The sequence below is a fragment of the Nyctereutes procyonoides genome, unplaced genomic scaffold, assembly GCF_905146905.1.
Source record: "Nyctereutes procyonoides isolate TBG_1078 unplaced genomic scaffold, NYPRO_anot_genome, whole genome shotgun sequence".
NCBI classification, from domain to species: domain Eukaryota; kingdom Metazoa; phylum Chordata; class Mammalia; order Carnivora; family Canidae; genus Nyctereutes; species Nyctereutes procyonoides.
Window position 1 is genome coordinate 16,804,248 of NW_026575020.1, and position 15,133 is coordinate 16,819,380.

At 36.1% G+C, this 15,133-nt stretch overlaps 1 protein-coding gene across 1 annotated transcript in view; it reads left to right on the forward strand.

Moving 5' to 3' along the window:
• BRIP1 (BRCA1 interacting helicase 1) overlaps nt 1–15,133 on the forward strand; it is a 184,281-nt gene that overhangs the window by 50,722 nt on the left and 118,426 nt on the right. The window contains exons 8-10 of the mRNA XM_055325293.1: nt 2,560–2,781; nt 6,115–6,314; nt 13,012–13,144. Coding sequence (XP_055181268.1) covers nt 2,560–2,781; nt 6,115–6,314; nt 13,012–13,144 — 555 coding nt within the window. The remainder of the gene's footprint in view (nt 1–2,559; nt 2,782–6,114; nt 6,315–13,011; nt 13,145–15,133) is intronic.

Here is a 15,133-nt window from a genome sequence, read left to right on the forward strand (position 1 = left end):
TTCTGGTTCATTTACTCTTTTGATGCCTCATCACCTGAGAAAAATGGGCCCTGAAGTTTGCCCAGGGTCTGACAACTAGTTAGCAAGAAAGACAACTTTTCTAATTCCTCGTCATTGTTATTTTGATTACACTAGAAGCAAAACAAAAGATGGCATTATGGTATGAGGAAGTTGACCCTGTATGGAGGGTAAAAAAAGAAAGTAGAGATGGGACACAGTGAGTGAAAGTAATATAGAGAATGAACTAAATAAATAAATAAAGGTTAGGTAAGTCCTTTTCTCAATTCTTATTTTTAGTACCATGGAGTGGTACTAACTAGTAGTGTCCCCTTACTTGGCTGAATACAAAGCTTTAGAACTAGTTGTCGTCCCTCAGCTGACCATGCCTTGTTCTTGGATTTGTTGACATTCTTTTATAGGTGATGAACATTTTATGCTTTACTCCATTTCTAGTAATTTCTAGGTACTTTTGTGAATATAATGAGTACATGTGTTTTGAAAATATAGATTTGGCTGTTGGATAGTTTGTAGATAAGCATACATATATTATATATGTAATATTATTTTCACTTGTTAAGGACCACAAACTAGGAAAGATAAATATTGGATTTCAAAATCACATTTAATTTTTTTATTGGTACCTAGAATTAATTAAATAAAAATGACCCATCAGTTTTCAATGACTTAGTCCCAAGTGACAATTGAAATAGAAAATAATATATTTATAGTTAGAAGACTCCAAATTACAGAAAGCAATAAAATGAAAAGAGGACCTCTCCTTTTTGCTCCTTACATTCTTTTAACCCTTCAGGGAAATTGCTCTAAGGTTTTTTTATATAGTCTTCCAAAACACTTAAAATATGTATTTGCTATAATGTGTATATATTCTTTTAAAAGCCTAAACATATTGGCATATAGACAAATCTGACATATTTCTTAGGGCTATATCTTTTACATAAATTTACCATAAGTTGTTTAACATGTCTGCTTCAAAAAAAAACCCAAACATGTCTGCTTTTGATAGATATTTGGTTTACTTTCAAATTTTTGGCTGTTTAACAGTGCATTATATATACGTGTATATATATATATATATTCACGTTAATGGTGAAATGTTAACTTTTGATAGTTATTGACAAAATATGTGCTTCTAACAGAAGTAATTTATACTTCCACTAATGGTGTACATTTATACTACTAATTTTATACATCTTTTAATGGGATATGATACACTATTGCGAGGACTGGGTTTTTATCAAGCATCTTATTTTTGATTAGCATATATTGATAAAATTTTTTATTTCTGGTAATAGAATGGCAAAGGACATTAGTAGATAGTACATGAAAGAAGAAATTACTGTTTAAGCATGTTAGAATGTTCACAGAGTACAATAGCAGTGTTAAACCTTGCTAGAAGGAATAAAAAACACAAAGCAAGAAGATTCTAGTTTTTAACCTTTAAAATAGGTAAAGATAATATTAGTGTTGATAAAGATACAGAAAAAGTGATGTAAAGTGGTATACACTTTCTGGAGGATAATTTGGTGGTATAGTTTTCATGAAGCTTAAAAATACTTCCTACTGTTGGATCCCATAATGCCATTTCTAAAAATGTATACTAAGAAAATATTTAGAAATGTGCAAAAATTGGTAACAGTCTAAATCCCCAACAATAATGAAACGGTTTATAACCATTAACACAATGTACATATGTGGACACTGATGAAAAACTACTTAGTGATGTGAGAAAATATTTCTGATAGGATTTTTAATAAAATCAGATGGAGGGAAAAAAAGTGATTCCAGTTTTATAAAAAAATGTTTATTATGGCTAACTTGTTAATCCTTGATGCCTTGGGAAGTTTTGCTTTGTTTTCATTATTTTAATATTGGGTCACATTTTAGAGATGTATCCGTATATACATATGTACAGAAGAAGTATAAATGAAATACATCAAAATGTTACTAGTACATGCTTTATGTGATAGAATTATAGATAATTTAGTGGGGGTTTTTTGGTACTCTTTTGTATCTTACAGATATTTTTTAGTGAACATTGTTTTTTTTCCCAAAGACATCCCCCCCTCCTTTTCTCCTTTCTTATTTCCTTTCTTTTTACTTACTTATATTTACTTAGGTAATACTATCTCATGGCTCAAACTGAAAATGTAAAAAAGTGTCTATAGAGAAAAATCTCACTCTTGTCCCCACGTCACTTAGCTGTCATCTTTGAAAGCAAACAATGATACCATTGTTCTTGTGTATCCTTCAAGAAATATTTTTGCCAATATCACTTGAATCAGAACAGTGGCACAACAAGCATAATTAAAAACAGTTTTTTTCAGGTGAATTCAGGGTATCTAGAGCTATACTGATTTGGAGCTCTATATGAGTCAACTAACAGTTTCTTTAAAATGGTTGTGATTGTGGATATAATTTCTCTCCTGTAATATCTTTGCCTTGTGGCTTTAATGATGTTCTGAGAATTCTGAGATAAACTTGTTTTATTCCTTTGTTCCAGCATTGATTCACATTTCAGTAACACATATTTGTTTTTAGGGCAAATCCTGCTATTTTTATCATGGTGTACATAAAATTAGCAATCAACACACATTACAGACTCTGCAAGGGATGTGCAAAGCCTGGGATATAGAAGAACTTGTCAGCTTGGGAAAAAAACTAAAAGCATGTCCGTATTACACAGCACGAGAACTAATAGAAGATGCTCACATAATATTTTGTCCTTACAACTATCTTCTAGATGCACAAATAAGGGAAAGTGTAAGTAGCTATGTGAAAATTAGAACTTTTCTCCTACTTACTAAGATACAAATGATCAATGTAAAGCTTTTAGATGTTTTACTTTTCACTTTATTTTTTGCTTTATATTATATAAATGTATAAGCAGATTAGAGTACTGAAAACTTATACTGAGGTATATTAAAAACTGAGTTTTAGAAAATCTTGTCATTTTAATGTCCAAAGTAATTCATACTTTTAAGGACCCAGTACTGAAGTGGAATTTTGATGGGGTTTTTCAGCCTTGTTAATAATGATACTGATAATTATTTGTTTTTGGGCGTGATAATTATTTGTTTTGGGGGGTGGTTTATCTTGTGCACTGTAGGATGCTTAGCAGCATCTCTGGTTTTATCCACTAGACACCAGTGACACCCTTGTAGCTGTCACAATCAAAGATGTCTCCAGGGCAGTCCGGGTGGCTCAGTGGTTTAGCGCCACCTTCAGCCCAGGGCGTGATCCTGGAGACCCTGGATTGAGTCCCACGTCAGGCTCCCTGCGTGGAGCCTGCTTCTCCCTCTGCCTGTGTCTCTGCCTCTCTGTCTCTCTCATGAATAAATAAATAAAATCTTTAAAAAAAAAAAAAGTCTCCAGACATTGCCAGATATAACCTGTGGGGCAAAATTACCCCCAGTTGAGACCCAATAATAACTATCACTCCTTCCATTTATGAATAGTCAGAATTATTTTAAAATATTCATATGAAGAATCTGTAGTTTGAAGAACTTTGTGGGGAGAATATGTACACTATGCAAATTATGCTTTGTGAGTTTTTTGAGAAATAAAGTTTGGATATAGCATTTGTAATTTTGTGAGTTTTTGAGAAATAAAGTTTGGATATAGCATTTGTGTTTATTTGCATGGGTCTTCTTAGAACCATCCAGTTGTTACAGCATCAGACAAAAAGTAATTAACTTAGGTGCCTCCTTCAGTTGGGTGTCTGACTCTTGATCTCAACTCAGGTCTTGATCTCAGGGTCATGAGTTTGGACTCCGCTTTGGGCTTCATACTGGGCATGGAGCTTACTTAAAAAAAAAAAGGTGAATAACCTGGTATATTCACCTATTATTCCTCTCTTTAGATCTGACTGCACAACTCTCATTAGCTTTCTATTTAAGCTTAAAATTAATAGGCATTATTATGTTTACTATCCCTGTCCTACCTCTTCTTTGGTTGCCTCTTTGCTAGGCTCCTTTCATTTGAGCCACTTGTACATATCAGTGGCAGGTCAGTCTTCCTAGTATTACTTTTATTACATCCTTCTTCTGATTAAAAAATCTGTTGCACTCTTGGCTCGTGGGATAAAGTCTATATCTTTTTAAATATTATTTATTTAATTTAAATTCAGTTAATTAACATATACTATATTATTGGTTTCAGAGATAAAGGTCAGTGATTCAGCAGTCTTATATAATACCCAGTGCTCATCACATCAGTGCTGTCCTTAATGTCCATTACCCAGTTACTCCATCCCTTCATCCCTCTCCCCTCCAGTAACCCTCAATTTGTTTCCTATGATTAAGAGTATCTCTTATGATTTGTCTCCCTCTCTGACTTCATCTTGTTTTGTTTTTACCTCCCTTCTTCCAGGATCCTCTGTTTTGTCTCTTAAATTCCACATAAGAGTGAGATCATATGATAATTGTCTTTCTCTGATTGACATTTCACTTAGCATAATACCATCTAGTTCCATCCGCATTGTTGCAAATGGCAAGATTTCATTTTTGATGGCTGAGTAGTATTCCATTGTATATGTATACCACATCTTCTTTATCCATTCATCTGTCGATTAATGTCTGTATCTGCTAAGCTTACTCTCAAGATGCTCAATAGTCTGGCTTAGATCTGCCTTCTCAGACATTTCTGCTACAAACTCCCAACTTAGCCCCTTCAAAAATTACCTCATAGTCCCCTGAGAATATCTTGTTCTTAACTGTATCTCTGCTTTTGATGATGCCTATATTGAAGTGCACTCCTCCTTTTGCTTTCCAAATCCAAATTCTACTCACCTTTTAATTATTTATTTATTTTGGGGAGCAGGGAGGGCACAGTAAAAGAGAGAGATCTTAAGCAGACTCCACGCCCAGTGAGGAACCCGATGTGGGGCTTGATCTCATGACCCTAAGATAATGACCTGAACTGTAATCAAGAGTCAAATGAATGCTTACCCAACTGAGCCACCCAGGGACCTTTCTACTCATCTTTTTAAATGCCAATACATTTCCTATTCTTTCATGGTTCTTTTTCAGTCATTGTCAACTTTCTGTATATTTTTTCCTCAGAATAACTCACTGGCAATTGTTTTTTAACATTTTTTTGTATTAGCCAGGACTCTGAATTGCAAGTGACACAAACCCAGTTTCAGTAGAGCTTAAGAAAAAATGCTTGGCTGACTTTATTGTGATGGCTTTATTCTCAGACAGTTTCTTTCCAGGTGGAACAAAGATAACCACAAATAGCCACCTAATCTGGAAAAAATTCATGATCTTATATTCATCACTCCAAATTTCTCTGATTGGGCTCCCTTAAATCTCATCTTCACTCTTCAACCCGTGACCACAGAGGGATGGAATACTTTATTTAATTGACAAACCTGGGGGCACCCGGGTGGCTCAGTGGTTGAGCATCTGCCTTTGGCTCAGGATGTGATTCTGAGGTCCTGCTTCTCCCTTTGCCTGTCTCTCTCTCTCTGTCTCTCTCTCTTTCTCTCTCTCTGTGTCTCTCATGAATAAATACATAAAATCCTTAAAAAAAAAAATAACTGACAAACCTGGATTCTGAGTCTATGTTTTGAGGGTGGTGATATCCCTTGATTAACGGATTAACCGTTCTATCAACACCACATGGCGTCTGGGAAAAACAATTCTCAAAATGAAGGATAGTCGGAACAACTAAAATGAAACAGATAAATGCTGTATTTATATTAGTATTTTCAGAGTCTCTTGAATATTGTATAATTATTTAATTTTAAAGGTTTTTTTTTGTTCCTCTTAAAATTATGTCGGAGATTGCTTCATAGTGAGATTTTTATACCCTTTTGTGTGGCCAGCTGTACTTTAATCCAGATTCACTTAACATGTATTTTGGTTGATAGGTTTGTAAAGTATTTTGAGAATGAAAAATGGGAAACTGTAATGTTGAGCTAATATTTGTTAGCCTCATTAGTGCTTTAAAAGTGTTAAGACCTAGAATCAGTTACTTATATAATTATTCTTGCCACATTGGCCTATAATGTGAAGTTTTAAATGAAATATCTTGCCTACTGCTGTTAAGTGCATTTTACTGAATGTTTTACAGAATTCTTTTGTCTTATAGATGGATATCAATCTGAAAGAACAGGTTGTCATTTTAGACGAAGCTCATAACATTGAAGACTGTGCTCGGGAATCAGCAAGTTACAGTGTAACAGAAGTTCAGCTTCGGTTTGCTCGAGATGAACTAGATAGCATGGTCAACAATAATATAAGGAAGAAAAACCATGAACCCTTACGAGCTGTGTGCTATAGCCTAATTAAGTAAGAACATTTGTTTAACAGTGTCATTTTTGCTGCCTTTGTATTAAAAACATGTTTTATTATGCCATAGTATTTTTTTTTAAGATTTTATTTATTCATGAGAGATGCAGAGAGAGAGGCAGAGACACAGGCAGAGAGAGAAGCAGGCTCCTTGTGTGTAGCCCAATGTGGGACTGAATCCCAGGACTCCAGGATCACGCCCTGAGCCAAAGGCAATCACTGAACCACACAGGTGTCCTATATGCCATAATATTTTAATTAGTAAACTTTGAACTGGCAACTTAGGAAATAGATTATTCCTTGCCTGTTAAACTTTTAGAAATAGGCCAGTCCAAACTTTTGTCTCGTTCAAAAGAATATAATAATAGATTATTAAATTGATAATTATTAATTTGATTTCTAATTTAACAGAATAATTTAATAGCCTCCTGTATGATATATGTGACATTGGGCTGAACATAAACTGAACATTAACATATTTTAAAATTTTGGGGCAGCCTGGGTGGCTCAGCAGTTTGGTGCCGCCTTCAGATTGGGTCCTGCGTCCGGCATGGGGTCTGCTTCTCCCTCTGCCTATGTTTCTGCCTCTCTCTCTCTCTCTCTCTCTCTCTCTCTCTCTCTCTCTGTGTCCCTCATAAATAAATAAATAAAATCTTAAAAAATTTTTTTTGGATTATGCTTTATTTTTAAGATTTTATTTATTTATTCATAAGAGACACACAGAGAGAAAGAGAGACAGGTAGAGGGAGAAGCAGGCTTCCTGCAAGGAGCCCGATGTAGGACTCGATCCTGGGTCCCAGGATCACTCCCTGAGCCAAAGGCAGATGCTACACCACTGAGCCACCCAGGCGTCCCTGGATTATGCTTTAATTTATTGCTTTATCTTTCAGTTTGAGTAGGGTTCTGTTTTGATGAGTTTTAATTAACCAGGATTTCAATACTCTAAAATAACAGCTATAGTAATACTTTTATTAAAGTTTACATTGAATTTTTTTTTATTTTTTTAAAAGATTTTATTTATTTATTCATGAGAGACACAGAGAGAGAGAGAGGCAGAGACACAGGCAGAGGGAGAAGCAGGCTCCATGCAGGGAGCCCACTGTGGGACTTGATTCTGGGTCTCCAGGATCACGACCTGAGCCAAAGGCAGACATTTAACCACTGAGCCACCCAGGCATCCCTGAATTCCTTTTTATTAGACATTAGGTTTTGGTGGGTTTTTAAATGATTTTCTCTCTCTTTTTTTTAAGATTTTATTTATTCATAAGAGACACAGAGAGAGAATGAGAGAGCGACCGGCAGAGACACAGGCAGAGGGAGAAGCAGGCTCCACGCAGGGTGCCCAATGTGGGACTCATTCCCGGGACTCCAGGATCACACCCTGGGCCGAAGGCAGGCGCTAAACCACTGAGCCACCCAGGGATCCCAGACATGAGGTTGTTAATCTAGAATCTCTTTATCTTTTTTTTTTTAAGATTTTATTTACTTATTCGTGAGAGACACACAGGGAGAGACAGAGACATAGGTAGAGGGAGAAGCAGGCTCCTCATGGGAAGCCTGATGCGGGACTTCATCCCAGGACCCTGGGATCACCCTCTGAGCCGAAGGCAGACTTTCAACTACTGAGCCACCCAGGTACCCCTAGAATCTCTTTATCTTAGATCTTGACCCTCTGTCTTATTCCATTCACTGCAGCATTTTTCTGTTCATAGTATATTTAAAATTTTTTTGAAGGTTACATAGTCACATGTTTGAATATAAAAGATACAGAAATTTATGTTGTAAAACGCCTTCCAACCCCATTCCCCATCTGCATAGGTCCTCTCCTGAACAAGTTTAACATTCAGTGCATATTTATGAGCAATTCATTGATGAACCAATATAGGTACTTTCCCTAGTCCCTCCTTTTCCTCCCAAATGATGGCATGCTACATTTTTAGTTTTTTGTCTTCTCCATTTTTTTTTTTTTTAAGATTTATTTAGAGGATCCCTGGGTGGCTCAGCAGTTTGGCACCTGCCTTTGGCCCAGGGTGTGATCCTGGAGTCCCAGGATTGAGTCCCGCATTGGGCTCGCTGCACGGAGCCTGCTTCTCCCTCTGCCTGTGTCTCTGCCTCTCTGTGTGTGTCTCTCATGAATAAATAAATAAAATATTTTTTAAAAAATAAAGATTTATTTATCTCAGAGAGTGTGTGCAGCATGTGAGGGGAAGAGCAGAGGGGGAGAGAGAATCTCTAGCAGACACTCTGCTGAGCATGGAACCTGATGATGCAGGGCTTGATCTCACAACCGAGACTATGACCTGAGCGAAAATCAAGAGTTGGATGCTTAACCAGCTGAACCACCCAGGCGCCCCATTGTCTTCCATTTTAAGCATAAAAATGTTATTTTTAAAGCCATTTTATTAAAATAAATAAATAAAGCCATTTTATTGAAGTATGATTGACATATATAAAACTATAAATATTTAATGTATACAACTGGATAAGTTTGCAGGTAACTATATATCCATGAAACTATCATCACAATCTATACCATAAACATCACCTCTGAAAGTTTCCTTCTGTCCTCTTTATTAATCATTTTTTTTTTATAAGAACACATAAGCTCTACCCTCCTAGCAAATTTTTTAAGTATGCAATACAGTATTGTTGACTATTGGCACTGTACTTTATGCTTATTGTTTCCTGTTTCATGTCTTTTTTCACTTAATATATTTTGGTGATTTTTCCTTATCATGACTTAGAAAGCTTTCTCAGTTTTAAAAAATAATTGCCTTGAATTCCATTGCAAGGATGCATAATAATTTAACATCTAAATAATAGATACTGAGGTTTGCAATTGTTTGCTGTTACAATGGGAGTATATAGGAAAATTCCTACAAGTGGGATTGTTGAGTGAAACCGTAGATCCACATGTAATTCTGATAGATATTTCTAAACTTTACACAATAAGTGAGTAGGCAGAGGACTAATTTATACTTTCGTCAGCAACATATGAGAGGATGAAAGTTGTTTTTTTCTCGTCTGATGGGTGAAAAGTGGTATTCAGTGTAGTTTTTACTTAATTTCTCTTAATATAATTGATATTAAGGTTTTATCTTTTTTTTTTTAAAGAAGATTTATTTATTTTAGAGAGAGGGAGTGCGGGAAGGGTTGGAGGAGACAGAAGGAGAGGGAGCAAGAGTCCTAAGCAGACTCTGCACTGAGCATGGAGCCCAACGTGGGGCTCAGTCTCACAACCCTGAGTTCATGACCTGAGCTGAAACCAAGAGTAAGACTTAGTTTAATTGACTGGGCCACCCAGGTGCCCCAATATTAAGCATTTTAAAAGGCAAAAGGTGTATTTCCTTTCCTGTCAACTGTCTGTTGACATCAACTGCTGAGCCACCCAGGGATCCTCTAAATCTCTGTCCTTTTTTGGTTTTGTTACAGTTTTTACTGATTTGTAGAGGCTCTTTGTAGATTAACCCTTTGCCTGTCTGTGATAAGAGTGCAAATATTTTCCCCCCTATTTTACCATGTGCTTGTGCCTTTCCGTTTTTTTTTTTTTTTAAGATTTTATTTATTTCTTTATGACACACACACACGCACACACAGAGGCAGAGACATAGGGAGAGAGAGAAGCAGGCTCCCTGCAGGGAGCCCAATGCGGGACTTGGTCCCGGGACCCAGCATCCTGCATTGGATGGCGCTAAACCGCTGAGCCATCCAGGCATCCCACTTATGCCTTTCCTGTGGTGTTTTTGTCACATAGCATATTGTCATTTTTACTTTACAGCATAATTTGGTGAAAGAGTTGTCTTTAGTTGCTAATTCTGTTTTCTCACTCCCCAGTCTTTCCTCACTGATCTCAGTTGTGTTGTTGTCTGCAGACTTCCACTGAAACTGTTCTTATCAAGGTCACCAACGATCCCCTATGTTGCCAAATGCAAAGGTTATTTTTCTATTATCTCACTCAGCCTCTCAGCAGTATTGTTTGGGTGTTGTCGACTATTACCTCTATGAAAAATGTTTTTGGCTTAATTTCTGTGAAATAATGGAAAATATATACACATTGCTCTCTGTCACCAGTTCCTGGCACAGAGTTCCTAAAACCTTGCAATTTCCTAAGTGAGAAGAGTACTAAGAGCATTTTTAACCCCCCAGTTCCTGACAGAGCTCCTAAATCCTTTGGTATTTCCTAGGTGCTGGGACTGGCTTTTGTTCTAATGAGGTGCTTGGTGAACTTCTGGATGTGTGTAGTCACTAGAAAGACTAAACCATGATTAGAAGCTTAGAACTTTCAGCTCCACCTTTCCTCTGGAAAGGGGAGATTGAGGGGAGATCAAGTTAATAATTGATCATGCTTATGTAATGAAGCCATTGTTCAGAGCTTCCAGATTGGTGAACACATTTATGTGCTTGGAGCATCCCACCTTTCCAGGGACAGAAGCTCCTGTGCTCAGACCCTCCCAGAACTTTTCATCTGGCTATTTGTCTGTATCCTTTATTGTATAATAAACTGGTAAACATAGATGTTTTCTGGAGCTCTGTGGGTTGTTCTAGTAAATGATCAAACTTGAGGAGGGGTCATGAGAACCTCTAATTGTAATTGCTTTGTCAGAGGCACAAATGACAACTTGAGCTTTAATGCTGGTATCTGAAGTGACGAGGTGGGGAGGACAGTATGGTGGGACTGAATCCCAGTCTTGGGATCTGTGCTAACTTGTTAGTGTAAGAATTGGATTGAATCATGGAACACCCAGCTAGGTCTTGGAGAATTGCATTAGCGTAAGGAAAAAGAACCCCACATACATTTAGTGACCAAACGTGTCAGAAGTGAAGTAGTAAGACTAGAGGAGACATACAAGAGTACTTTTTCCTAGACAGCCTCTGGATATCTTCTGGTCTTCTTCTTCTTCACTGTCCACTCTTTGTCATTTTCTTTTGATAGTTCTTATTCTGTTTGATGTCTAAATGTTGAAGTGCCTCAGGATTTGGTTCTGGTACTTCATTTCTTCTCTTAACTCTGTACTTTGCCTAAATTACATAACCGAGTAGTACTAGTGAGGCCTGAATCTGTGTCTAGCCCAATTTCTAATCTATATTCAAATCTGACTCTGGAATGTGATTTTCGTATATTGACCTGTACTTTATATTAATCTGTTGGGGCTTTAATTTCGACTTTACAAAATAAACTCCTTCTCTTCTCCTACCTACTCCCCCCAAATGCCTTGTCTTCCTTATCTAAGCAAACAATACCAGCCAGCTCCTCAAATCAGAAATCTGTTATCCTTGATTGCTACCTCACCTTATCCAGTTCATCAGTAAGTTTAATAAATTCCACCTGTACAATATATCCCAAATCCTTCAGACTCCTATCATCCCAGAATCATCTCTCAACTAGAATTCTCTAACAGCCTGCAACAGGTCTCTGCTTTTATTCTTGCCTTTTTCCATAATCCATTCTGGCTTAGAAACTGGAATCATCTTTTAAACACTTAAAATAGGTTGTCTTTCATTTCAAATATTCCATTTAAGGGGCACCTGGGTGACTCAGTCGGTTAAGCATCTAACTCTTGACTTCAGCTCAGGTCATGGTCTCAGGGTTGTGGTATGGATCCCCACACTGGGCTCTGTGCTATGTGTGTAGCCTGCTTAAGATTTTCTCTCTCTCTCCCAATGCTCCTCTCCAATCCCCTTCTCATGTGTACACACTGTCTAAATCAGTCAATCAGTCCTCTTATTTAAAACCTTCCCATTACACTTTGGATAGAATCCAGATTCCTTACCTTGTCTCAACATGATCTGATTCCTGCTTATCACTCTAACATTGTTCATATTGTTATTCCTTTTTGCCCATTGTGTTGCAACTACAGTGGCTTTCTGTCAAGTCCTTAAATAAACAAAATTTGTTAACCACTTCTAGATCTTTGCATTAGCTATTCTTTCTACTTGGAATCCCTCCCCCCCGCCCCCCGCACCCCCATCCTTTCATGACGGGGTATTTTTTGCATTCAATTATTAGAATAAATATCACTTCAGGGAGAACTTCCTTGACACTCAAATTAAAGTAGCAAGTACATTACATTAACCTAATTTATTTTCATTATATCACTTTCCATTATCTGATATGCTCTTGTTTCATGTATGTGTTTCTAAGTTTATTTCTCCCTTTAGTAGAATGTAATTTCCATGAGAATAAGGATCTTGCCTGTTTTACTTACTGCTGTATTTCTAGTATCCAGTACAGTGTCTGGCATATAATACAGGCATTTAAGTACTTACTGAATGTCAAAATGTATATGTATACATAAAAATGAATATACTTTCTAGTAACTCTATTTTTGTCTTAATATATAATACCTTAATTTCTTTATTAGATTGTTTTATATTTTCTTTATGTGCATTTGGGATCAAATGCTCCTATACCTGGCTGTCAGTTGGAAAGATAGTCAAGTGAAGCAGTGTGAATCCATAAAACATAATTGGTAAATCACATGCATGTTTCTCTTTTCTAAGTGAAAGCTTATTATTTAGCTATATAAGTCTTTATTTGGCAATATGAGACACACATGCATTTTAAGAGATGTCTGAATTCACATTTGTATCCTAATAGCTTCAAGGAATATGATGAATGTATCACAACTCTTTCTTTTGTTAAAATAGTGCACACAAGGGTGATACTAGTTGATGGAACTGTTTTATTTTATTTTAGTTGGTTAGAAGCAAACTCTGAACATCTTGTGGAAAGGGATTATGAATCATCGTGTAAAATATGGAGTGGAAGTGAAATGGTCTTAAATTTGCACAAAATGGGCATTACTACTGCTACTTTTCCTATTTTGCAGGTAAGATTTTTTTCCACCTCTAACATTTATTTAGAGAATTAAACCATTAAACCATTGTTTAATAGTGAATAAATTAATCCAGACCTAAAAAAGTAGCAACTTAATTGTTTTAAAATTTTATTTTATTACTAAGCTTGGTAATCTTTAACTGATGGTGTAAATAATGGATTAAAAAATTCGCATTATTTAGTTATAACTAAATAAAATATAATGTAAAATATATAAAATATAAAATAAAATATAACTAAATAAAATAACTGCTTATTTTAAATTAATAGACTTTGCTTTTAAGAGTGGTTGTTTGAGGTTTGCAGAAAAATTTAGCAGAAAGGACAGAATTCTCATGTACCTAACGACATACATACACACTACAGTTCTCCTATTATTAACATCTTACAATAATACAGTATATTTGTTACAATTGAGCCAGTATTGTTAACTAAAGTCCATAGTTTTACATTAAAGATTCACTCGTACAATTCTGTGAGTTTTGACAAAAATAAAGTCATGTATCTACCATTACAGTGTCATACAAAATATTTTCACTGCCTTAAAAATCTTATGTGCTACATTTACTAATTCATTCCTTCACCATACCTCATCTCCCCTGCTGAACTTCTGGCAACCAGTGATATGTGTGTGTGTGTGTGTGTGTGTGTGTGTGTGTGTGTGTGTATTTTTTAATTTTGACTCCTTAGTTTTGCCTTTTCCAGAATGCCATTTAGTTGGAATCATACTAAGGGTCCTTCATGTCTTTTTATGGTTTGATGGCTCATTTCTTTTTATTGCTAAATAGTATTCATTGTATGTATGCACACTGCTGATCCATTCACCTACTGTAGGACATACTGGTGACTTCCAAGTTTGGGCAATTCTGAATAAAGCTATTATAAACATTTGTGTGAGTATTTTTGTGTGGATATGCTTTCTTCTCATTGGGTAAATACCTAGTACAATTGCTGTATTGATGCTAAGACTACTTTTAGCTGTGCAAGAAACTGCTATCTTCTACAGTGGCTGTGCTATTTTACATTCCCATCATCAGTGAATAAGGGATCCTGTTATTCTACATCCTTGCCAACATTTGGAATTGTCAGTTTTGAATACTAGCCATTCAAATAGATATGTAGTAGTATCTTATTGTTATTTTAATTTACAATTCCTAAATAACATTGAGGTGGGACATCTTTTTACATGCACTTTTGCCATCTATATATCTTATTTGGTGAGATGTCTCTTCAGATCTTTTGCCTACTTTTCAGTTGGATGCTTTTGTCTTCCTATTATTGAGTTTTAAGGGTTTTCTATATTTGGTATACAAGTCCTTCATCAGGACTCATGCTTGCAGATATGTTCTTCCAGTCTGTGGCTTGTCTTTTCAATTTGTTAACAGTGTCTTTTTTTGAAACATAAGTTTTTTTTTTTTTAAGATTTTATTTATTTATTCATGAGATATACAGAGAGACAGAGAGAGAGGCAGAGACACAGGCAGAAGGAGAAGCAGGCTCCATGCAGGGAGCCTGACATGGGACTCGATCCCGGGTCTCCAGGATCAGGCCCTGGGCTGAAGGTGGTGCTAAACTGCTGAGCCACCCAGGCTGCCCAAGTTTTTAGTTTTAATAGAGTCACCTTACCAATTTTTTTCTTTGATGGATCATGCTTTAGGTGTTGTGTCTGAAAACTCACCACCAAAGCCAAAATCACCTAGATTTTCTTTTGTTATTTCTTCTAAAAGTTTCAGAGTTTTCATTTAACATTTAGGTCTGATCCATTTTTAGTTAATTTTTGTGAAGGATAGAAGGTCTGTATCTAGATTCATTTCTTTACATGTTCTGTCACCATTTGTTGAAAAGACCATCCTTTCTCCTTTGGATTGTCTTTGTTGCTTTGTTAAAGATCAGTTGACTGTATCCTTGTGGGTCCATTTTTAGGCTCTATTCTTTTCCATTGATTGATTTGTCTGTTCCTTCACTAATACCACACTATCTT